The sequence below is a fragment of the Panthera pardus genome, unplaced genomic scaffold (genome assembly GCF_024362965.1).
Source record: "Panthera pardus isolate Hobbes unplaced genomic scaffold, ASM2436296v1 HiC_scaffold_11, whole genome shotgun sequence".
In the NCBI taxonomy this organism is placed as follows: Eukaryota; Metazoa; Chordata; class Mammalia; order Carnivora; family Felidae; genus Panthera; species Panthera pardus.
In genome coordinates this window covers 63,928,663-63,953,651 of record NW_026526666.1, presented here as the reverse complement: position 1 = coordinate 63,953,651, position 24,989 = coordinate 63,928,663, and the positions used below count along the sequence as shown (strand labels likewise).

Sequence of the window (24,989 nt, the reverse complement as noted above, 5' to 3'; positions counted from 1 at the left end):
TCGGTTGAGCATCTGACTCTTGATTTCGGCTCAGGTCATAATCTCATGGTTTGTGGGATCAAGCCCTGCATTGGAATCTGTGTTAAGCATGGAGCCTGCTTAAGAGTCTCTTTCCCTCTGCCCCTCTCCCCCGCTCCTGCACTCACTCTCTCTCTAAAAAATAAGTAAAAATAAAAACGCAATTTGGTAGCCAAAACCTTTTAGGTCTATGGGGAAAAAACAGAAAGGTTTTGAAGGCGGGCAGAGACAGACCTCCAAGAAGTCCCTCCTGCCCTCCCTCTTCTGGGCCTGAACTGCTGCGTTAGTGGGTCCCGGGTCAGTCTCCCAGTCAGAAGCAACCTCCACCCCCCAGCCCTCAAACTGGCTCCGTTAAATCTTTCCACTTAAATGCTGCTCTGAGGAGAGGGAGAAATGTCCCTGTAACCTTATTTCCTTTCTCACCCTTTTACTCATCCTTAAAATATCCTGTTCCCTGGAGACGGCAAGAGAGCCTCCAGAGAAGTCTCTAATGGAGTGCAGCTCCCTGAGGTTTGATGGAGGGGTGGGGAGAACTCTGGGCCTGGCTCATGGGGTGCTGTGTCCAGGGATGTGAGGAGGTGGTCAGAGAAGCCCAGAGGAGACACAGACATGGCAAAGGAGAGGGACAGGTCCCTGAAGACTCTGCCAATGTCTTGCCAGCCTTGATTCATGGGGCTATAAGAGACTTTCCTACGATTTCAGGAAAATTCAAGTTTTCTCATGGATTTCAAAATAAGATTGGCAAGGAACAGAATAACACGCTGATTTTCCGAGAAGACATGGTTAGTTTCGTGTCAGATATGAATAGAGATGAAGAGGAAAGAATTCTCTCTGTGATGGGAAGTCTCCATCTCCCGGGGATCTGGCACAGCCCCGTGGCATTGCTGAGGAGGAGAAGTGAGGCTAACATTGAACGAGCACTTACTCTGTTCCGGGGACTGTGATAAGCCCCTACTTGATCGCTGCCATTTAGCTCTCACACAGCAGCCCTGTGAACCAGGCACTGCCAGGCGCGCATTTTTCTGGTAAGATGCAGAGAGTTCATGAGTTGCCCAAAATCACACTGCTGGGAAGTGGTGGGAATAGGATTTGAACCCAGGTTGTCTCACTCCATGGTCCATGGGCCTAACTGCTAAATGAACCAGCAGCTAGGTCATAGTCTGGTTACTAGAGATCTCCCAGCGTATGGCCGAGAATGTGAGATAAACAAACCCTTTCTATTCAGGACAGGGATCCCAAGTGCCCCCATCACTCACTGCTCATTTTCCCTGAAGAATGCTTCTTAGGGAAATGCATTCTAGGAAAACATCAGTCAACAGCCCTCTGGAGAATACTTTTGCTTTACAATATCTCAGTATTATCTCTAATATTTTATGGTGTGGTCTCTGCTAATGAACAGCAGAGGATATCGCTGGGTGTTACACAGCTAATCCCCTTTATTGTAATCAATTCAGTAGCACTACTGCTTATGGAATGTCTGGATGACACTGTTATAAGATATTTAAAGAGATTTGAAGGCACAAAAAAGAAATAAAAGCCACCACAATTACTGGAATAAATTCTGTAAACCACAGCCTGGTTCAGACAATACTGATAGGACCCAGCGAGGATTTCCGTTTACTGGCTAATGTGGCGCCACCGTGTGGCAGGAATGTAAACACCAGTCACAATATACCCCTGCTTTGAAATTGTGTCCTAAGTTTTTTAAATTAAATTAAATTAATTTATTGTGGGTTTTTTTTGAGAGAGAGAGAGAGAGAGAGTCAGGGAGAGGGACGGGGAGAGAGATAGAAAGAATCCCAAGCAGTCTCCGCACTCAGTGTGGAGCCCAACTCAGGGCTCAATCCCACTGTTCTGGGATCATGACCTGAGCGGAAATCAAGAGTCAGAGGCTCAACCAACTGAGCCACCCAGGTGCCCCCTGATTAAGATTTTTTTTTTTAATTCCAGTGAGTTGCATTATTTTAAAGTTGTATACATAAAGTCAGGCTTTATTATTATCTCATATTACACTATTATCAAGGAGCCTGTAAAGTACAACATGGGTGACCTGTAGATCACGGTTCAAAATTGCTCCTCTTGCATGTTCAACTGATTAAAGAAGCTATGTGAAGTAGATGAGAATTCTGATAATCTGACGTTAGGTGCATTAGAGAGGCCTTGGCTGCACCCCATCTGGCAGGTCCTCAAAAATATGGTAACAAATTAACTTAGAGAAGCACTCTGAAATTGAACCAAAGAACCTTGGGATTTCTGGGCCAAAAAGAACGTGTCAGACAATATGGTGACCCTTCAGGAAGGTACATGTTATCACGTGACTTTCTTCACAGTCACAAGCTTGCTCTGGCTCAGTCAGCTGTCTTTAAATAAATCTCATTTGGGGCACTTGGGTGGCTCTGTTGGTTAAGTGTTTGACTCTTGATTTCAGCTCAAGTCATGATCTCATGGTTCATGGGATCGAGCCCCACATAGGGCTCTGTGCTGACAGCACGGAGCCTGCTTGTGATTCTCTCTCTCCCTCTCTCTCTGCCCCTCCCCCGTTCCTCCTCCTCCTCCTCCTCCTCCTCCTCCTCCTCCTCCTCCTCCTCTCTCTCTCTCTCAAAAACAAAAACATTAAATAAATCTCATTTGGGAGCCCATCCTGGATGGATTTCACTGGTCAAACTCTTAGAGTTCTGGGAACACTTGTTGGGAACCACATATAGATACAGTGCATGGCATAGGGTGCAGTCAATACTTTTTGGTTTCTTTTCCTTTTACTAGTTGAACTGTGCTTTGTAAATGACAAAGTGACAGATGTACAAATGTCATTGACAAACGTTCCTGGTTAGAATGAGGTAGTGATACTGGTCCAATGGAAGAGACCAGTGTTTCTCAGAGACTAATGTATCTATGACTCACCTGAAGATCTGTCTACCTTATGCCTCCACCATTTACTTTCAATGTGTCATTACTATCTGTCTATATCCTATCTCTCTCCACCTGTCAGTCATTCACCTGAGATAGACCCAACAGCTCTCTGCACCCAGGGGTCTGTCCCTTTACCCTTTCTCAGATAACATTGTTAACTGTTAACTATGAATAATTAGAATGTGAATATTGGCCAGCTCTTTCATTTCAAATCTAAATTGTTCCAAATGCCATCATTTTATTGGCCTGGCTAGAGATACTCATTATCTTGGACGGGCATCTTTGCATTTCCCCTGGGTCACCTTTAGAAAGCACTGGTCTCACTGTAGAGCTGGAAATTGTGTGTGATTTTTATTTTAAAAACATTTTTAACATTTATTTTTTTGAGAGAGAGACAGAGGGTGAGCAGGGGAGGGGGAGAGAAATTGGGAAACCCAGAATCCGAAGCAGGATCCAGGCTCTGAGCTGTCAGTACAGAGCCCGATGTGGGGCTCCAACTCACAAACCATGAGATAATGACCTGAGCCAAAGTCGGACACTTAACTGACTGAGCCACCCAGGCGCCCCTGTGTGTGATTTTTAAAATGCTAAATTCTTGACATCAGCTCTTTGTCAGTTTGTTCTTTTCTCGTATAATCTTAAAAAAAAATCTGACTGAGGTTTCTGTGTGGTTGAATTCTGTGAAGTTTTTACTAACCCAGAGCACACACACACACTCCCACTAAAGTTCTTGTCCGTTGAAATTGTCAAAGGGGCACAAGAGAACAAGGCCTGAGGACTCAGTGAGGACAAAGATTTCCATTGGAAAATGGTCTTTTATAATAATCCCATCATATCGAGGAGATAGGACAAAGCCATTATTTTTGTGCCTTGAGACGCACCTTCCCTCTTTCTGACCAGTGCTGACTTGGGGCTATGGGTGGAGAGGCCTGCTCCTACCAGGGAAGTCCATGAGTGAAAATGGCCACAGCTGGAGGATGCTGAAGTCGAGCTTAATCTTCCTCACTTTGGAAGAGCTGAGTACACACAGGAGTGAAGCAGAAGTCAGGAATCTATTGCCACAGGGTCCAGAGACGGGCAGGGCTTCCTCAGGAGGTACTCTCAGCTGTGGGTGAACGCTCCACCTCGCCCCAGCCCAACTCTGGCCCCTTCGTAGCCACATTCTCCATTGTATGCTTGTAGCCAAGGACCCGGAGGCCTGACAGCTCAGATGACCAGAACCCATGTCTCAGATGCATGAACTTGGTCCTCTGGACCCTGCAAAAGGTGCACCTTCTACTACCTTAAGACTCTGCAAGGTCTTTACGCTCTGGCCCTCTGTTTTTTCCTCCAGTAGTTCTGGGCAATGCTTCAAAAAGTGAATGTCAGGTTAGTTATAAGTTAAAAGGAACAGGTTTTTTTTTCCACATACCACGATTCCTCACTCACTGGTTTAATCAAATATCTAGTGTACTCACATATGAGTTTGTTTGTTTGTTTTTAAATATTTATTTATTGGGGGCAGGGGAAGAGAGCAGAGAGCCCAGTGTGGGGCTCGAATTCACAAACCATGAGATCATGGCCTGAGCCAAAGTCAGACCTTTAACTGAGCCACCCAGAAGTCCCTTTTTGCTTGTTTTTTAAGTTTATTTATTTATTTTGAGAGAGAGAGGAGAGAGCGGGGGAGGGGCAGAGAGAGGAGAGAGAGAATCGGAAGTAGGTTCCACACTGTCTGCACAGAGCCCAATGCAGGGCTCCAACTCACCAACTGTTCATGAGATCATGACCTGAGCTGAAACCAAGAGTTGGATGCTTAGCCGACTGAGCCACCCAGGTGCTCCCTCATATGAGTTTAAAAAGTTTTTTTTTTTTTGTTTTCATGAGTGTATTATTCAGGGTTCTCTAGACAAACAGAAGCAAAAGAATATTTATAGATATACAGAAAGAGATTTATTATGAGGTATTGGCCCACAAGATTATGGAGGCTGGAAGCCCAGGAAAGCTGATGATGTAGCTCCAGTCCAAACCTGAAGGCCTGAGAACCAGGGGTACCGATGTTCTTGGGCAGAAGAAGATGGAAATCCAGTTCAAGCGGATAACAAACATACCCTCCCTCTGCCTTTTTGTTCTGTCCAGACTGTCATTGGATTGGATGACGCCCACCTGCCCTGGCGAGGGCAATCTTCTTTACTCAGTCTGCTGATTCAAATGCTAATCTCTTCCAGAAACCCCTTCACAGACACACCAGAAGTAATGTTTTACAAGCTACCTGAGCATCCCTTAGCCCAGTCAAGTTGGTGCATAACATTAGCCATCACAGCGGAGCAGGGAGTGTATTTTTTATACTTGGGTTTCAATTTTTTGTACTTAAATACTTTCTCACATACTGTTTCTCTTTAAAGGTTTGGAGCTCGTGATGACAAATCCCGCTGAGTGAATTTTTGAGGGCTGGCCTGTGACTTTCCTTATTTCAGGCAACATTTGGTCCAGGTAAGAGCCAGCAGAACTGAAGAACTTGGGACCGCCAGGCCAACTCGAGTTGCTAGTTCCTGTCATTTCTTTCAACACCTAGATCTCTTTTCCATTGAAATGTGAAATCTTCTGATGCTTATTTAAAATTCATTGTCCTTAAGAATTTTGATTTTGAGTAAGAATATTACTTAAAAAAAAAAAGAATATTACTTTAACCTGGCCAAGTTCTGCCTTTTCATATTAATTTGAAGCAAAGCAGAACTCTGGGATTACTTCAATGCAAACAATTTATTCTTCAGGATTTTTCTCTAAGTAGAGGAACTTTCTTGACTCCTACACAGCACAAGTTGGTGTTTCCAGTCTTCCAGCTCAGGGGTACCCTTGATGTGATACAGGCACCAAGGCCATCCTGAAGAAAAGCATATCTCCATGATATGCCTGCATTCAGCACGTGGGTACATAAACAAAAACAAGATCCCTGCCTTGGAGGACCTCAAAAAGTTTACTGTGAGAGATGAACTATTAATTAAATGAATCAGGTTTCACATCGATGACAGTAAAGGAGGATGAAAAGTGCTGTGGGGCCATAGAGGGAGGGATGTGTTCTTGTGGGAGGAGGAAGGATGAGGCTTGAGAAGGACTTCAGAGAGGTTGTGCATTTTGAAGTGGCGTTTGAAGGATGTTGAGGTGTACTAGGCAGAGATGCATGAAAGAATATTCTAGAAGGAGGCACAGTTAAACAAAAGGCCATGGAGTAAGAACAAGTTCTGGGAATGCTGAGTCATTCAGTGTTACTATGGCATAGGGTCCTTGGGGTGACGCGATGGGGTTAAGAAGCAAAAATTCTTCTCCCCTTCAAGGTCCTTCTAGCTGGACTAAGAATCAAATTGATATGAGACAATAACAGGAGTAAATCAGATTCAGTAGTGTACATATGGGGAATCCACGCAGACATGGATATTCCAAAGGCAGTCAGGCGAAATGAGGTATGTACATCATCCTGAACTAAGGAGAAGGGGCCTAGGAGTCTGGGGCTTCAGAGGAAAGAAATACACTTCACAGGACGATAAGAAGAAGAACAGATGTTGGCTAAATTCGACATTTGCCCTTACAGATGGGTCACTCAGATAAAATTTATCTCTGCTAATAACCCTTGTTCTGGGACCCTCCCTGCCCCCCGCCAATTTAGATTCTTTTATGTAGTTAAAGGAGAGGTAAAAGTTACTCTTGAGTCTGCAGGGTCTCAAATGCCTTCAGCTCAAAATAATCTTCATGCCAGAGTGCTCCATCTTGGGGCAGCCTGCCTTTGACCCTACTATGGGGATTGGAGAAGCAGGTGGGGACCAGAATTAGAAGGCCTTGGCTATTGGTGTGAGGGGTTAGATTTGTTCCGATCAGCCATGCACCCACAGAAGGCTTTTGAGCCCCTCTTTCAGCTGTTATATTGAATGAGCACTATTCCTTAGCTCTCTGTCTCTAAAATGTTTATTTTGAGAGAGTGCACGCACACACACCCAAGCAGGGGAGGGGCAGAGAGAGAGAGGGATTCTCTCAAACAGGTGCCGCACTCTCAGCGCAGAGCCAGACGTGGGGCTCAATCCCATGAACTGTGAGACCATGACCTGAGCCAAAATCCAGAGTCAGACACTTAACTGGCTGAGCCACCCAGGCTCACCAGCCCCCCTCTGTCACTAGAAGTAAGCCACTGTCCTTCTACTGGGTCTGCTGTTTCTTCTGGGTTCTCTGATCTCCTTAGCTCTACACAGCTCCTAATGTTTGCTTCAGGTTTCAAGGCTTTCAAAACTGTCTGGATTTGATGGAATGTTCTAATTTAGAAAAGAATTTATATTCTCTCTCTGGCTCTATACACTGTAGGCAAATGGCAGTGATGTTTTAGGTTTGGGTCAGCTCTGTCTGTTCTCCTTTCAGGGAAGGAGGATTAGATATTCAGTATCTTTGAGTTTCATGTTCAGTTCTTAAGGATTTGTAGTCACCACCGAATGAATGAGTGTTAGAGCTGGTCAGTGATCTTCCTGTTCAACCAGGGGTATGGGGTACCTAACCAGATTAAAGACAGGGCTGAGACAAAAACTCAGGTCTTTTGACTCCCAGTCTAGTGCTCTTTCTGATGTGCTCCGGCCACTGCCACTGTTTATAGACAACTATGGGGCAGACCAAATGTACCTGGCTACTTCAAACACACAGGGCCGTGACTGACAGTTGGAGCTAAGAAAAGGACAAGTTCCCAGAATGGAATTCTGTCCCTCAAGCCAGCCAACACGGTTTTATGTCTTTTGATACCTTCCTTTCTTGTGAAATGGGAGCAGAGCCTACTTAATCCTTCAACTGCAGCTGAGAGCAGGGATTAGACTGTGGTTGGAGTTATTTGTTTTGTGAGGGACAACAGGTCTCTGTTCCAGTTGTATCATCTTAGAGTCAGGGTTGGAAGGAAAGCTGGAGGTGATTTGTGAGAAGAGGCAGCCTCCTGTAGTCGACAGAGCATGGCTTATCAGATTCTCAGCGCTTTCTTCGGCTTTTCTTTTCCTTCCGCTCCAGTTTCTGTATTGCTCCAAAACAGAAGGGAGTGGCATCGGAGTTCCGTTTCCTGCCGCCTCCGGAGCAGCAGGGAGAACAGCAGGGAGAACAGCAGGGAGACCGTTGAGCAAAGAGGCAGCGGCGCCACCAGCCCAGCAGCGGGCCGGAACCCTGAAGCCAATGGTGCGCCCACGGGCGGGGCCCGCTGGCGGGCGGGGCCGTTCGTGGGCGGGGACGGCGGCTGGCCCTTTCGTGGGCGGAGCTGGAAGGCCGGAAGTAGCTCGGCGGACCGACGCTGGCCGGACCGGCGGCGCTGATCCGGTGACCCGGGGACCTCGGGGTGGCGGCCTTGTCTCTGTCCCCTCGAATCCCCATCCCCTGCCTTCTCGCCGTCCGGGACGATGGTGGCCCGCCTGCTGCTGCGCGCCTGGCCCCGGGGCCCTGCAGTTGGCCCGGGGCCCCTGTGTCGGCCCCTTAGCGCGGGCTCGGGGTCCGGCGAGTACCTGCAGCGCAGCATCGTGCCCACCATGCACTACCAGGACAGCCTGCCCAGGTGAGCCCGGCTTCCCGGTCCCCGCTGCCCTCCAGGACCGGCCCCAACCTTCACTCCCGTCAGTCACTCACGACTCTTCTACTGGACCCGCTTCCACCCGAACCCCCTCCCTGGGACGCTGTCGTGACACGCAATCTGGAAATCCTGTCACTTTGAGAGTCTCCTGGTAGAGGAACCTCAGTACGTTCAAATTCTCTACCAGAACCCCCCCCCCCCCCGCCCCACCTCCCATTGCTCGCTCGGATTCTCCATCTTGAACCCTTCTCGAATTCTCTCTCCAGTAACCCAGATTCCATCCTGATACCGAAGAGTCCCTCATATTTCTTCCTGAAAAATGCCCAACCTTCATATCTCCAACACCACCCTTACCCCCTCCAGCTAGGGTGTCCCCTGAAGTACTTTCATGACTGCCCCGCGTTCCTGCCCAGAATATGGACAGGCCAGTTCCTGATACATAATAGTTACCCTCCCTCAACTTTTCCCAGCATTCTGCCCTCAAGCCTGTTGCTCAGCCCCACTCCCTGTGCCTCCAGTACTCTGCTCTTACAGCAGCTTATCCGATACCCAGCACACTCCTGGAGTGTTCACCTTACCCTCCCCCAGCATCAGCACTCTTAGTCCAGGCTTCACCTGGAAGCCCTTCACCCCTTCCAGACCTTCCTCAGCTGCCCCTAGGTTTCTCCCCCTAAAATATCCTTTCTAACCCACATCACCCTCTTCAACTCCAGCCCCCTCGTAGAATTCTAGACACCACCCTCAGTGCTCCTCTCAAAGTCTTACTCAGCTTAGATCCAGAACCTACCCCAATTCTTCTATTCTTCTGTATTCCTCCTCACCTTAACTACCCTCTCCATCTTCTAACATGCTTCACCGAGTCCACTTCCCTATGAAAACCCAATAAATCTTCCTCTCCCTTTCTCTCACCCAGTATTTTTTTTTTACTCAGTATTTTCTTTTTTCTTATTTATTTTATTTATTTATTTATTTATTTATTTATTTATTTATTTATTTATTAGAATGCATGAGGGAGGGGCAGAGAGAGGGAGAGAGAGAGAATCCCAAGCAGGTTCCTTGCTGTCGGCACAGAACCCTATGCAAGGCTTCATCTCAGGAACTATGAGATCATGACCTGAACCAAAACCAAGAGTCAGATACTAAACCGACTGAGCCACTCAAGCGCCCCTCACCTGGTATTTTCTTTAATATAAAAAAAAACTTTGGGTTTCCCCAGCCTTTCAACTCCCAGCCTTAATCTCAGCTGCCAGGGCTCCTTTTTCAATGTTAGAGACTTCCTGAAGTTCTTTTACCATCTGAAACCAGACTTTAACTTCTCTACTCGCTCAGCGGTTAGTTCCTGGTGCCAAGTCCCAAATTTGTCTCAAAGACCGTTCTCGCTTCCTCTCTCACCAAACTGCCATCGGGGATCTCCCAGTCCAGGAGCTGGAGGCCAGGCTTCCCCATCCCATGAACAGAACATAGATTGTATCACAGGTATCATTCCCAACTACTAGGTTGCTATTTTTCTCCACATCCAGCAGCTGTTTAACCCGTTGTTATCCCTGCTGCCCACCCCCGCCCTCTCAGGAATATCATTTGAGGTGAAATAACTGTGCAGACATCTAAAGCAGACTAAAATGAGATTATCTAGCCCCAACCCCAGTGCTTAAGTTTGGCAGGAGGAAGGGAGAGAGAGAAAGAAAAAGTGGCCTTTGTGCCTGTAGGCGAATCCTGTGTAAGCTGAGCCCGTATGTGGGGGAAAGGTGAAGAATGACAGAAGCTCCCTTCACTTGCCAAGCCCAGTTGCATCTGACTTTCAGGCAGGCCTGGGCTCCAGCCTGGCTTAAGATCAGAGGGATTTTCTCCATTAGAATTAGAAAGCTGAGAGTAATACTCCAGATCATTTCCTCCAACCTACAGCAGAAAAACCTGTCGGAATTGAGCTGTAAATGAGCTGTGGAGTCATCAACATCAATGCATAACTTTCAGCAAGGACACCCAGGCCTCTGTTACCTCAGTTGTAAACTTGTGGTTAGATAAGATGAGATTCCTTTTATCTCTGAGATTCTAGGCTGGCAAAATGTATTATCTGTGACACTCATTTTGATGTCCCACTTGGTGAAGAGCCCTGGCTTTGAAGTCTAGTAGAACTTGGCCTCACGCTAGATCTGATGCTTTTGTAACTTCAGGCAGTTCCGCTAATTTCTTTGAGCCACGGTTCTTCCCTGCAAGATAGGAATGGAACACATACTTCATAGAGCTAATGTGAGGATAGAGTGAGGTAAGATGCCCAAAATAGGGAACTATTTTAAGTCATTGGCCTGGGGAAGGACTAGTCCCTTTGTGGTGGTCCAATTGGATCCCATTCCCTCCCTCTTCCTGTCATATCACTGCCGCCTCATGACCCAGTGGCCTTGGACTCACTTTCCTCTAAGAACCCTTGCACCGTCATTTGTTTGTTTTTTAGGTGTTATGGTTTTTTTTTCTTGGCTCTTCTTTAGTGTGGTCAGTATACATTGCATAAAATTTAGCTTTTTAACCATTTTTAGATGTATAGTTCAATTAGGTGTTATTTTTTAAGGGCTCTATTTATATACACTGAACAGTTAGCCTCAGAATATAAAACTGCAAGCCCTGAGGGGACAAAGGGTGGATCAACCTGACCAACTCATTCACATTATTGAGACACATTCATTGGTATGGATTTGGAGACCAATCAGTCATGGTGAGGAGTGTACATATGGGGAGGGGGCGGGGGGGGGGGGGAGATTTGACAGATAGTTAAGATATAATGTGATAAATGGGAAGCAACATTTCACCGTGGTTAAGATTGTCAACCTGAAAATAAAGAGCTGCAGTGAGAGGCAGATGAGCATTTATTTGGGAATAAAGAATTGCAGTGTGGGGAGCACAGATTCAAGTACATACCCAAATAAGATTCCCACTTGTAGGGTGAAAGCAACAGGTTTATATGAGGAAGAGATAGGGGGCAGTTATATGAGTTGAATTAAAAGAGGGAACAAAGGTTTCCTATACATGCTTACAAGCCAAACTACTCCAGGGTATATATTAACTGCTGACTTTTCTTTTTTTTCTGGAATGTCCATAGCCATCAGTCTTGTGATCATGATGTTTGTTCTCCTGTTGACTTCTCAAACAATTGTTTAAAAACAATTACCATTTTGTCCAGAAGGTTTTGGCCAGTTCAAACAAAAGCAAGTAAGGCAGTTTCTCTACAATGGCTGCTTCAACTCCATTTTAAAATGGCTCTAGTCCTGTCAGTTTTTCACAAGATCATGAGGCAGGAGTTAGATCTCATTATTGTTTTCAAATATTTTTTTAAGTTTATTTCTTTCTTTTGAGAGAGAGAAAGAGAGCATGAAAATAGGGGGAGGGCAGAGAGAGAGAAGGGGACAGAGGGTCCGAAGTGGGCTCTGGGCTGACAGCAGAGAGCCTGAGGTGGGGCTCGAACCTGTGAACCGTGAGATCGTGACCGGTGCAGAAGTCAGATGTTTAACTGACTGAGCCACCCAGGCATCCCATATGTTATTCTTAATCCAGCTCAACTTCATACTAACTGCACGGGTATAAGCAAAAGTCATCTAACCTTAAACTTGGGATGATAATGTTACCTTTCTCTTGGGATTGTTAGAATTAAATACCCTCATATAGTGCCTTTAATACAAATCTGGTAAGTACTTAGTAGATAATCATAAGTACTATAGCTGCATTAGGCACACATGTGTTGCATGTATAGGATGTGCTTGGTGACAGCTCTTGCGTCAGTCTGGAGGTAGGAGTGATGGTGCCTGGGCGAGTAAGGGAAGCTTCACAGAGGAGGTGATGTTTGCAGAATTTGACGATCACCAAGTGAGAGAAGTGAGGGAAGGATAGAGCCAGTGCCCAGGAACAGAAGCCTGAAAATGCATGACATGTTCAGAAATGTTGAGAAGTTTATGGAGAGCCCAGCCCAAAGTAAAGAATCACCATTTGGGCCCTAAGTTATTAGAATTGGGCTAGGGGTGTGTGTGTGTGTGTGTGTATGTGTGTGTGTGTGTGTGTGTGCGCGCGCGCGCGCACATGCATTGGGGTAGGGATTGGGAGAGACCCATTGTGTCTTTAAAAAAAATAATATCGGTCACCATTTAAGTTGTATAGTTGATTCACAATAAATGTCAATATTATTTTGTCTTTTAATCCCTAATCATTTTAGATGATAGTTCATGTTCAAGACGGAATGGGCAGGTTCTCTAGAATTCAGACAGGGAGGGAGGTGAGGCCAGAATGTCCAAGGTATGGAGGATAACAGGTAGAAACAGTAAGGTTCTGGGTAGGCCCCAGGGGCATGTCCTTAAAATAGATCGGCTTTATTCCAGTGATAACTAGATTGTGTAAAAATTACAAAGGGTTTTTTAGCTGTGTTCTTGGCAGGAAGAAGAGTGAAGTGCCTGCTGCTTGGAAGCTGGGTAATGATAGCAGGTCACTTACACAGAGTCACTTACACAAGGGATAATTAGTGAGATATATCTGCTTGGTGTTTACTTTTATAACAGATAATGCTGGATGGTGATTCTCTAGATTGCGGGTGGGGAAGGAGAACCCACGTGGTTAAGATGGAACTGCCAGGCATCTCTCAAGTCCCTAACTCTACCTCTTTCAAGGCACCTGATGAATTACATCACAGGCAGCACAAGAAACTACAGGTGTGCAAATGAAACCCCTTTTGGTATTCTTTAAGGAGCTGCCAAGAGTCTGGGGGTGACCTTGTGACTTGATTTCTAAAGATAAGACAGTCAATGTTGCCTATAAGTGAACACTTACTGGCCTTTGTGGTAGCAAGTTACCGAACTAAACTGGCCTAAGCAAACAAGTATAGGGACTCACAGACCTGCAAAATCCAGGTTGGATTAAGGGCTCAAATGATGTCATCAAGACTCTTTTGCCTTTCCACTCGAAGCTATTCATTTGTGTGATTCCATTCTTAACCAGGCTCTCTCCTTATGGTGACAAAGTGGCAGCCACCACTTAAGAGACCCCAACCTTTTTGTGACCTCAGCTAGTAGAGATTTGCCCCTCCTAACTGTGCAAAAAAAATCCTGTAATTAAGTTTTATAGGTTCACCCTGAGTCTCATTGGGTCTGAACCAGTAAGCTGTAAGCCCACTCCATGGATTTGGGTTGGAGTCAGCTCCACCTGAACCAGAGGGACTCGAGTAGGAGGGGTGCTGTTACCAGAAGAAGAGAGAATACATGGAAGGCAGGCAAAACAATAGAAATGGTGAAACGTTGTGCTGGGCACTGAGGAAGAGGTGATGAGCTAGTTCCCTAGGGATGTGAACAGTCTAATGGCAGAATTTGGATCTATAGGACTTAAGGACCGAGTAGATTTAAAAAAAAAACCTCGTATTTAATTGAGTGCTTACTAGGTGCCAGGCACTATTCTAAGTCAGTGACATGCATTGCCTCATTTAATCTGCACAGAACCCTAGGAGGTACATATTAATATCAAAAAAAATTTTTAATGTTTATTTTTGAGAGAGCGGGCATGCGCATGGACACAAGAGTGTGCATGAGTGGGGGAGGGGCAGAGAGTGAGGGGGACAGAGGGTCCGAAGCAGGCTCTACAGTGACAGCACAGAGCCCGATGTAGGGCTCAAACTCACCGTGAGATCATGACCTGAGCCGAAGTCAGATGCTTAACTGAGCCACGCAGGTGCCCCTAGGAGGCATGTACTAATATTATCCCCATTTTATAGATGAGGAAAATCAGGTATAGCAGGAGTGGTGTGCCCAAAGTCACATAGCTGTGAATGATGAAACCAGATTAGCCACTGAAGCTATGCTGGCTTGTAAGGGGAAGAATCAATGTGACTCCTGAAGTTACAAAACTGATCACCAGAGGTGAAAAGGGACTTGTTTTAAAAAAATTTTAACAGCCTTGTTGAGATATTGTTCACTTTTTAAAAGTGTACACAGAGATTTTTTGTGTATCACAAGAGTTGTGCGACCATCACCACTGTTCAGTTCATTTTCATTCCCTTCTGTCCCCCGCAAAAAACACCCATACTCATTAGCAGTCACTCCCTGCCCCCCTCCCATCCCTGGTAACCACTGGTCTATCTTCTGAAAAGTGACTTGTTTATAACTAAGGTTTGTCTGGCTTCAATGCTTATGCTTTTCCAGCATACCACACTGTCCCTAGACAGAATAAATCTGCAGTCGGCAGGGTCATGCTCCCTTGCATACGTTCCATTTTGCATCTCAGTACCTGCTTGGAGGAGCCTGTGTGTCAGACATGAAAGTATCAGAGCAGAAAGGCTTAATGAAGAGTAGACAGGGGAGGGCAGAGGACCGAGTCTTGAGAAAACATGCACTTTTAGAGAAAGAGGACATAGGGAAAAGAGACTCAGAAGAAGGTGATGGAAAAAACACTAGCAGGGCGGGAGGAGAGAATTTCTAACTCCATTTTTGATGTCCTTAAGGATCTCACAGTTTGCAGTCTTATGGGGGAGAGGACACAGTACATAACCCACTAAATGTGATGGAGAAGAATCAGGGCTGGGGGAGGAAGGGAAGGAGTAATCAGTGCCTGTTCTCTGGCAGCCCATGTGCTGGTGGAGGTCAGAAGTTTCAAGGAAGGATCCTGATGAGTGGCGAGCTTCCCTCTCTCTGCATCACTGTAACCACGAGAGCCAACTCTGCAGTTCTTCCCAGCTCCACATTCAGTGGCATTGTGTTGGTAGCTTGAAATTTGCCTGGTGGGAGAGTTACAGAAATTGGTAAATACTAAAAATCAGGGCTTCACCCCTTCCCACCCGGGAGCTGGTTTACTAACCCACCCCCCTTTAGAGTAGCAAACAGCTGAGGATGGGGAGAAGGTGGTATACTTGGCTTTGAGAGGAAAGAGACTTGTTTAATGCAGGCGATGGGGGTAAGGAGGGTGCTGGTCCTTCCTAGAAGTTGAGGGGTGGCTTTCTTTGGAGAGAAATCTGAAAGCAAATGGTGTTTTAGAATAGCCAGATTTTTTTTTTTTTTAAGTTTGTTTATTTAGAGAAAGTGTGCGTGCGAGGGAGGGGCAGAGGGAGAGAGAAAGAATCCGCGTGATAGCGTGGAGCCTGATGCGGGGCTCGAACTCATGAACCATGAGATCATGACCCGAGCCGAAGTAGAATGCTCAACTGACTGAGCCACCCAGGCGCCCCTAATAAGGACTATTTTTCTAAAACTGCTGTTGCCTCTAATTTAGAATTTTGTTTAAAAGAACTTTTGGGGGCGCCTGGGTGGCTCAGTTGGTTAAGTGCTGACTTCAGCTCAGGTCATGATCTCGCAGTCTGTGGGCTCGAGCCCCACGTTGGGCTCTGTGCTGACAGCTTGTAGCCTAGAGCCTGCTTTGGATTCTGTGTCTCCCCCTCTCTCTGCCCCTCCCCTGCTCGTGCTCTGTCTCTCTCTGTCTCTCAAAAATAAATAAACATTTAAAAAAAATTAAAAAGAACTTTTGTTAATGTCCCTATTGTATTAAAACAAAGTCGAGAAAATTAGGTAGATAACTATGAGTAGATAATTATGAGGTAGCTGAGGTAGTATTTGAGATTTTCTGTGTAGGTCCACGAATATAAGGACAATAATTGATGGCGTTAAAGTGTTATGAGTGGTTACTCAGTGCAGCTAAGTCCATACTGGCTGTAAATAATTCAGATTAATTTTGACATCATGTTTTTGATAAACATGCATTGAAAAATAAACTGAAGAATCACAGTATGTCTTACATATAGTAGGCTTTTAAACTGTGTTTTATGGATAACTTCACAGTTTTCCAAAATGGCTGCTATATTTAGATACTTTGAATATATTAGTGCTGATTTTGAGCTGACAGAGGTAACTTCGCAAACCATGATTAAGTTTTGGTATTGTAGGATATATCATTTAATAAAATTACTGACATGAAAGAAAGTACACCTCACTCTGCTGCCCATGTGTTTTCATTCCACTGTGGACCAGTAACTTTATCACCATAGCCATCATTGGGATTGTGCTGGTAGAGAATGATGAGTAAGTACACACACAGGAAAATCTGGTTCTCCTCAAAGGACTCTTGGTCGCTGGGCATAGCTTGACGGTCAATCCCATATTTGGCTGGCCCTCGGACAGGACTGTGCTTCATTTCTGTATGATTTTCTCTCATAAAATGCACAAGGAAAGTTAAAAAATAGAACTTTCTGTTTTCATCTTGGGGAAGAAAAGTGCAGTTGTTCCAATTAAGAGTAGGATTAAAATCAGTACCAATACAGGGTTAACACAGGTATTGTAATTGTGACTAGGAAACAGGAATGCTTCACGCGGCTTCCACTTCCCCATTTTGAATCTGTTATTTGAATATTTATTTCGCCTATGAAATTCACCATTAAGACATTAGAAAGTTCTTATTTTACCTTAAAAAAAGTTACTATTGATACTTACATTAGTAAATCCTTCTATTCTGATTTGTTTGTGGATTCCCATTATTGGTTTTTGTTTTTGGAAGGAAATTAATTATCTGGTAATTAGTTATTAGTTTGGGTTATGAAGCTAATTGACCCCTTCCACATATTGTCACACTTATACTTAGTTTCTTTCCAGGCTGCCTATTCCTAAACTTGAAGACACCATTAAGAGATACCTCCGTGCACAGAAGCCTCTCTTGGATGATGGCCAGTTCAGGTAAATGCAGAGAACCCTGAATGACCATGGTTGGGTGGTTCAAGAGAGGCTGGCAAGTAGTAGTTTCATGAAGTGTCTGTGATCCAGTTGGGTCTCCAGAAATCTGGGACCTCGTCCTTACATTTTCAAGTTTAGGAAATAGATCTTCACTCAGGAGGGGCTGAGCAAGCCCTGAAGTGACATTGTGTCTAACCAGACTCAACAGGCAATGGTTTATAAGCCAGAATGCCAAATTTATACTGTATCTTGTCAGGTGGACCTGGAGGCTAGCTGGTAATGGTCATTGGCAGAGGGCATGTGCTGTTGGTAGGGAGTTCGTTGAGGAGAGCACATGGCAGACCAGCAGTTTGCTTGTTGAGCATGTGTACTGAGCTGGATAGGATGCTGCCTTCCCCCCACCCCAGTTCATTCCCTTCTGGGAACCTTAGTATGTGACTTTATTTGGGAATAGGACTGTTGCAGGTGTAATTAGTTGAGTTCATACTGGAGTAGGGTGGGTCCTTAATTTCGTATGACTGGCATCCTTATAAGAAGAGGAGAAGAGACACAGAGACAGCCATGTGATGATGAAGGCAGGTTGGAATGCACCAATGCCAAGAATAGCTGGTAACACCAGAAACGAAGAGAAAGGCATGGAACAGAAAGAGAATACGACCCTGTCAACACCTTGACTTTGTACTTCAAAGAACTATAAGAGAATACATTTCTATTGTTTTAAGCCATCCAATTTGTGGCATTTTGTGATGGCAGTCCTAGGAAACTAGTTCAGCATGGAGTTGGAAAATAATATTGGATATTGTCAAAAGTGGGTTGCATTAAGTTCTTCTATCCCACTTTTCCATAATGGAAGGTTTTGTGCAGATAACTGGCACTGGCATTAGAATCAGAGTCCTTCACTGAACAGTGATGGAAAATGTAGATGAATTGTTCATAATCTAGTCCTCTGCTTTTAAATATTCCATATTATTCACTTGAAGCTTCTCTTGACATAGTAATGATTTAATAGCTACCAGTTACTAAGTATTAGGTTTAAAACTATCCTGAATCCTTAGCTTTAAAAATACTTTTTTTAATTTTGTAAGGTGGTATATTCTGTTTTACACATTAAGAGACCAAGACTTAGATCAAGTCACATATCCAGGGTCCCATAGTTTGACAGTGACAAAGCTCGAATTAAAACTCAGCTCTTCTTGACTCCAAAGCTTATGTCCTTTTCTCCATACCAAGCTGCCTCCTAGATTACAGATTGTTGTGTGAGATGTCGATTGATCTTCCCGATCAGTTATTTTAAGAAGATATCCTAAATTTATCTGTTAGGGATTGGTGGCTGTTCTTGCTCAGAGGGACTTCCTGATTTCAGTCCCAGGTTCTAGGGATATGCTACAGGGGCCCCACAGCTCTGTGTAAGAGTTCTTGGCCATGAGTCTGGAAATCATGTATTTCCTGCCATGGTTTGATTCTATCTTTTCTTGAACATTTCAGGAAGACAGAACAGCTTTGCAAGAGCTTTGAAAATGGGATTGGAAAAGAACTGCATGAGCAGCTAGTTGCTCAGGACAAGCAGAATAAACATACGAGCTACATTTCAGGTAGGTGGGCTGGGCTGTGGGCACGCTATTCCCCGAGCCCTCCACAGTGGAAAGTAAGGCATCTTCTGTCCTGTTTTGGTCTCAGAATATTTTTGGGGAGACCAGCCCACCAGAGTAATGTCTCATCTTCTCTTTCTTTTTCTTTTTTTTCTTTTTTTTACATTTATTTATTTTTGAGAGACAGAGTGAGACAAAGCGAGAGTGGGGGAGGGGCAGAGAGAGAGGGATCGGAAGCAGGCTCCAGGCTCTGAGCTGTCCGCACAGAGCCCGACGCGGGGCTTGAACCCACAGACCGTGAGATCATGACCTGAGCCGAAGTCAGACGCTCAACCAACTGAGCCACCCAAGCGCCCCTCATCCTCTCTTTCTGAGGTAAACATGAAGGCCGAGTGAATTCCTCCTTCACTAAGATCTCACCTGGAGTTAGTGCTGAGGAGCAATGTCTTGCCTGCTCTGTAGGTAGGACCGAGACAGAGCCTGATCATTGGTTCTGTTTGAAAAGGATGCAGGATTAAGTCCTGTGTCCTGCATATATCATCCTAGACCCTTCACACTCTGGCCTAACTGCCCTCTCCAGCCTCATCCCTTACTCTTCTCCATGACAGTCTCGTGCCTCAACAAAACTCAACAACTCACTGTTTATTTAGTCTTTCATTCTTCTGTGTCTTTATCCATGTTGTTCCCACTACCATTTTTAAACCTGTCGAATTCTTTCTTTAAGACCCAAGTATGTGGTTGCCATTGATGGCGGGGGGTGGTGGCGGGGGGACAGGCAAAATGGTCAAAGGGGGTCAAAAGGTGCAGACTTCCAGTTATAAAAGAAATACGTCATGGGATATAATGTACAGCGTCGTGACTATAGTTAATACTATTGTATATTTGAAAAGTGATAAGAGTGCAGATCTTGAGAAGTGTCATCACAAGACAAGAAGCTTTTATAACAGTGTGTGGTGATGGGTGTTAATTAGACTTACTGTGGGGATCGTTGTGCGACATATACAAATACCGAATCGTTGGGTTGTACACCTGAAAGTAACACAGTGTGTTATGTCATTTATATCTCAATTTTAAAGAGAAAAGACAAAAAACATCCAGGTGGGATGATTTTTCCAGGAAACCTTTCAGTACTCCTCCCTCTCCTTTCGGAGTTTGTTTTTTCTGCCTCTGTTCTCACGGAACTTCTTTTAATTTAGTTTATATTTTCATAAGGTTATACATGCACATAGTTTACAGAATCAAATGGTTCTACCAGTCTTGTTTGGAAAAATGGCAATTTCCTGACCCTCCCCTAGTTTCCCGCTTCTTACTTCCAGCTGCTCATTCTTCTGCTGTCTACCGCCATTCTGCACATCACATGCCCGTTATCACTGCTTCTTAACTTTTTCGGTTGTAGGCATTATCTGCTGACGTCTCACTGTGGAAGACCAGAACCGAGCAGTCGCTCATGTCCCCACCACACATATGAGTGTACATGCACACGTCCCATTCCCTGATTATTGCAGTGTGGTTGTTTGTCATTTTGGTTTGTTCGATACGTAGTGTTTATACTAAGGACCACATATACCCTATTGTCAACTGAGTCGTGGAGCATACTGAGATTGTTTTTCCTGTTCCTGTGTGAACTTTTTTCCTCTTAAGTTAATAATGGTCTTCTACTTTATTTTGTTTCGTTTTCTCTATGCTTAATAATTTATTGGGGAAGTTTTTTTCTCATCTTCCTTCGTAGTCTGTCTCCAAGTTGCTTTTTTCTCTATTTGTTTTGCCCGATTTTCTTTCTTCAGATCCTTCATAATCCTTCTCTGTTGTCTTAGATTTGAGTGAGATATTGAAAATCTCTGTGGATGAGGGTGGGGCTGGTCCATCAGAACTTCACTGTAATGTGACCCGGCTAAACCATTTCCTTGGGGTGCCCTTGTACTAATGTCTCTGGGTTAGACTCCCAAGAAAGGCTTTTCCATTAAACTGCCAAATGGTATGTTCCCCGGTTGCTACTGTTGTAGGAGTAGAGTAAGGGAAGAAGGCTTGAGATCTCACCTATGACTTCTGTCCCTAGTTTTACTTTCTCCAGAGAAGAAAACTTAAGTCTGCCAAATACTACGCATTCTGGGGGTTCTGCTGTGTAAATCATGTTATCTCTTGGCTTTCTCTGCCACTGGCTTAAGGTTGGCTTTCTTTTTTAATGTTTATTTATTTATTTATTTTGAGAGAGAGAGAATCCCAAGAAGGTTCCTTATTGTCAATGCAGAGTGCAACATAGGGCTCGAACTCACCGTGAGATCATGACCTGAGCCAATTTCGAGAGATGGACGCTTAACCGACTGAGCCACCCAGGCGCCCATGGTAGACACATTTTCTGATAAAATATTGCTTCTGGAATTTTTACAGGTGAAATATCCACAGGAATGTAGAAGGCTAGTTTGGATGATCCACACACACTGACTATTATTTCTAATTGCTTTTTGAGCATTTCTTAAAAGAGGGAGTACACAAATGTACAGCGTACCCAGACTGATGGTGAATACTTTCCCCCACGTTAGGTTGACAGCCAAGTGTGAATGTTGTCCCTGAACGGAGATAAAACAAGAGAAATCCAAGGAAATGGGTGGGAACTAACACCTGTTCTGTTTGAGCGTGAATATAGGTGAGATGTTACTGTATTTCTTTGAGAGTCAAGAAAGGAAATAGAATGAGAAAGAACAAGCAATAAACCTAGGGAAATGCAAATCAAAACCACAATGATATACCCACCAGAATGGCTGTAGTCAAAACGACAGACAATAATTAATGTTGCCCAGGACATGGAGAAATTGGAACCCTCGTGCATGGTGAAAATGGTGCAGCCACTTTGGAAGACAACCTGGCAGTTCCTCAAAAGATTAAACACAGACTTAACTACGTGACCTAACAATTTCATTCCTAACTGTTGCCCCTAGGAGAATTGAGAATATCCATCCACACAAAAACTTGTACACACCCGCATTGCTCGTAATAACCAAAAAGCGGAAGCAATCAAAGGTCAGTCAACCAACGAATGGACAAACAAAATGTGGTATAATGGAACATTACTCAGCAATAAAAAGAACGAAGAACTGATACACGCTACAACATAGCTGAACCTCAGAAACATAGTAAGTGATAGAAGCCACATGCAAAAGATGGTGTACAGGTCGTGAATTATTGCAGATCGAAAAAATAATTAGGGAATTTCACCCTCTGGAGGCTGATGTCATTTTTTTCTGCATATGCTTGTTTTTCTCTCTCAAATTTTATTTTTAGGGACTACATTAACTTTTTATGTTGTTCTTTTTTACTTTTATTTTTTAGGCCCCTGGTTTGATATGTACCTGTCTGCTCGAGACTCCATTGTCTTGAATTTTAATCCATTTGTGGCATTCATCCCTGACCCAAAGTCTGAGTATAATGACCAGCTCACCAGGGCAACCAACATGACTGTTTCTGCCATCCGGTTTCTGAAGACACTTCGGGCTGGTCTTTTGGAGCCAGAGGTTTTCCACTTGAACCCTGCGAAAAGTGACACTGATACCTTCAAGAGACTCATACGCTTTGTGCCTTCTTCTCTGTCCTGGTATGGGGCCTACTTGGTCAATGCTTATCCCCTGGATATGTCCCAGTATTTTCGGCTTTTCAATTCAACCCGTTTACCCAAACCCATTCGGGATGAACTCTTTACTAATGAGAAGGCTAGGCACCTCCTGGTCCTAAGAAAAGGACATTTCTATGTTTTTGATGTCCTAGATCAAGACGGAAACATTGTGGGTGCCTCTGAAATCCAGGCTCATCTGAAGTACATTCTCTCAGACAGTAGTCCTGCCCCCGAGTTTCCCCTGGCGTATCTGACCACCGAGAACCGAGACGTCTGGGCAGAGCTCAGGCAGAAGCTGGCGAGTGGTGGCAATGAGGAATCCCTGAGGAAAGTGGACTCTGCTGTGTTCTGTCTCTGCCTAGATGACTTCCCCATTAAGGACCTCGTCCACTTGTCTCACAACATGCTGCATGGTGACGGTGCAAACCGCTGGTTTGATAAGTCCTTTAACCTCATTATAGCCAAGGACGGCACTGCTGCTATCCACTTTGAGCATGCTTGGGGTGATGGGGTGGCGGTGCTCAGGTTTCTTAATGAAGTGTTCAAAGACAGCACTCAGGCCCCTGCTGTCACCCCACAGAGCCAGCCAGCCCGCACGGACTCTTCTGTCGCCGTGCAGAAGCTTAACTTCAAGCTGAACGATGCCTTAAAGACTGGCATCAGCACCGCTAAGGAAAAGTTCGATGCCACCGTGAAAACCCTCACCGTCGACCTCATCCAGTTTCAGAGAGGAGGCAAAGAGTTCTTGAAGAAGCAGAAGCTGAGCCCTGACTCGGTGGCTCAGCTGGCCTTCCAGATGGCCTTCTTGCGGCAGTATGGGCAGACGGTGGCCACCTACGAGTCCTGTAGCACTGCAGCATTCAAGCACGGCCGCACCGAGACCATCCGCCCGGCCTCCATCTTCACCAAGAGGTGTTCCCAGGCCTTTGTCAGGGAGCCCTCCAAGCACAGTGCTGGAGAGCTTCAGCAGATGATGACCGAGTGCTCCACGTACCACAGCCAGCTGACCAAAGAAGCAGCAATGGGTGAGATGGGGTTGGGGAGCATGCCCTTGGGTCATGTTGCCCTCAGCTCTGGGGTAAGCCTCAGTAATATTCTCCTACTCCAAGTCTGATTTCCACCACTTTCCCAGTTTAATCCATCTGCCAACTCCCAGATGATTATTATTTTCTACCCTAGCAGTCTAAACAGCCAGACTAGCACTAGGGATCAGAATGTTCTTTTCCTCCTAAGCAGGGATGGAGAAATGCATCTAACTTCATCCTCACTTAGGGTCACTTTCAGCTGATTGTCTTTCTATTATTTATTATTATTTATTGGCCATCTAACTTCTGACAGTTCAGGATTTCTGAGTCTGCGGCCTCGCTTGCTTCACCTCACTTGTGTGTTGGCTCCCTATCAATAGGCCTTCTCCGAAGGTCTTCCCAAATCTAAGTGTCCTCCTTCCTTTGCCTCTTTGTGCTAAAATTGGAGACCCGGAAAGAATTTGGAGGACCATATAGTCCTGTCCTTTTCATGCAGCCAAAAGTCCTGGAAGTAAAAGGGATCTCCCAAGACATTTTGGTCTCATCCTTCTCCATTTTAGGGGTAGGAAACTGAGGCCACTGGCTCAGCATTGCACAACAAATTAGCAGTAAAGCTGAGGTTAGAACTCTGGTCAAATACCCTTTATACTTTATTCCAGTGACTCAATCTTGTCTTTTACACTTGACTTGGACTTCGGGTTTTATTTTGGTTTTTGAATTCATAGCTCTCTTCATGCACTTTTCTTGACTGTTTGACTAAACTAACTCAGTTTCAGAATTTTAAAAATCATACTTTAATTTTAGGCCCTGCTGCAGAGGTTAGTGAGTTGGAGGTGCACATGTGGAGGCAGATAGACCCTTCTTCCACTCTCAAAGATGCCGTGAAGGGGACTCCTACTATGGGTGGGAGGTTTTACTAAGGTCTCTTAATTCCGGGATTCTGAGACTCTGGTTTCCTATTTTGTCTTTGACAGGCCAGGGCTTTGACCGACACTTATTTGCTCTGCGTTACCTGGCAGCAGCCAAGGGGATTGCTCTGCCTGAGCTATACCTGGACCCTGCATATGGGCAGATAAACCACAACATCCTGTCCACGAGCACTCTGAACAGCCCAGTAGTGAACATTGGTGGCTTTGCCCCTGTGGTCCCTGATGGCTTTGGCATTGGGTATGCTGTTCATGACAACTGGATAGGCTGCAACGTCTCCTCCTACCCAGGCCGCAATGCCCGGGAGTTTCTCCAGTGTGTAGAGAAGGCCTTAGAAGACATATTTGATGCCATAGAAGGCAAATGCATCAAAACTTAGCTTCTGAGTGGGTGAAAAACTTCCATCACTTCCTGGACATGAAAATTGGAGCCTAATAGCCAGTAGGTGCTAGTATAAGAACGAAACTAATCATGAGGTGCCTAAGCAGCCAGTGCTGTAAGACTTGAGCTTTAAGGTCATGGTTTTAAAGCTAAACATATAATTTCCAAGTGGGACTAGATCACAATTAAGGGTAATGTGAGATTTCAATTTTAAGGATATTTGATCAGAAGGTGGGATTTGGAAAAATAACTCTCAGGTGTATTTATTGTTGAAGCAGAAATAAAATTTAATTGTTGCTTGGA

General features: G+C 44.9%; 1 protein-coding gene across 5 annotated transcripts; it reads left to right on the top strand.

The window, feature by feature from the left end:
* Positions 1–438: 438 nt before the first annotated feature.
* On the top strand, positions 439–24,989 carry CPT2 (carnitine palmitoyltransferase 2). 5 transcript variants are annotated; one of them, XM_019449237.2, is made up of 5 exons: positions 439–915; positions 5,310–5,397; positions 17,080–17,160; positions 22,074–23,378; positions 24,353–24,989. In XM_019449237.2, the coding sequence occupies exons 3-5, from the start codon at positions 17,145–17,147 to the stop codon at positions 24,682–24,684; spliced, it is 1,653 nt and encodes a 550-aa protein (XP_019304782.1). In that variant the 5' UTR covers positions 439–915; positions 5,310–5,397; positions 17,080–17,144; the 3' UTR covers positions 24,685–24,989. The 5 variants fall into 5 exon arrangements, with proteins under 5 accessions (XP_019304782.1, XP_019304778.2, XP_019304780.1 ...); XM_019449235.2 differs by lacking the exons at positions 439–915; positions 5,310–5,397 and adding exons at positions 8,196–8,467; positions 18,643–18,749; XM_019449236.2 differs by lacking the exons at positions 439–915; positions 5,310–5,397 and adding an exon at positions 8,196–8,467 and having other exon boundaries at positions 17,069–17,160.

Bases quoted from the DNA above. Each gene is read 5' to 3' on its own strand.
- CPT2 (XM_019449233.2), top strand. From the start codon at position 8,095: ATGGTGCGCCCACGGGCGGGGCCCGCTGGCGGGCGGGGCCGTTCGTGG. The intron at 8,468-22,073 runs GTGAGCCCGGCT...TTTATTTTTTAG, and splicing joins TACCAGGACAGCCTGCCCAG to GCCCCTGGTTTGATATGTAC. The intron at 23,379-24,352 runs GTGAGATGGGGT...TGTCTTTGACAG, and splicing joins GACCAAAGAAGCAGCAATGG to GCCAGGGCTTTGACCGACAC.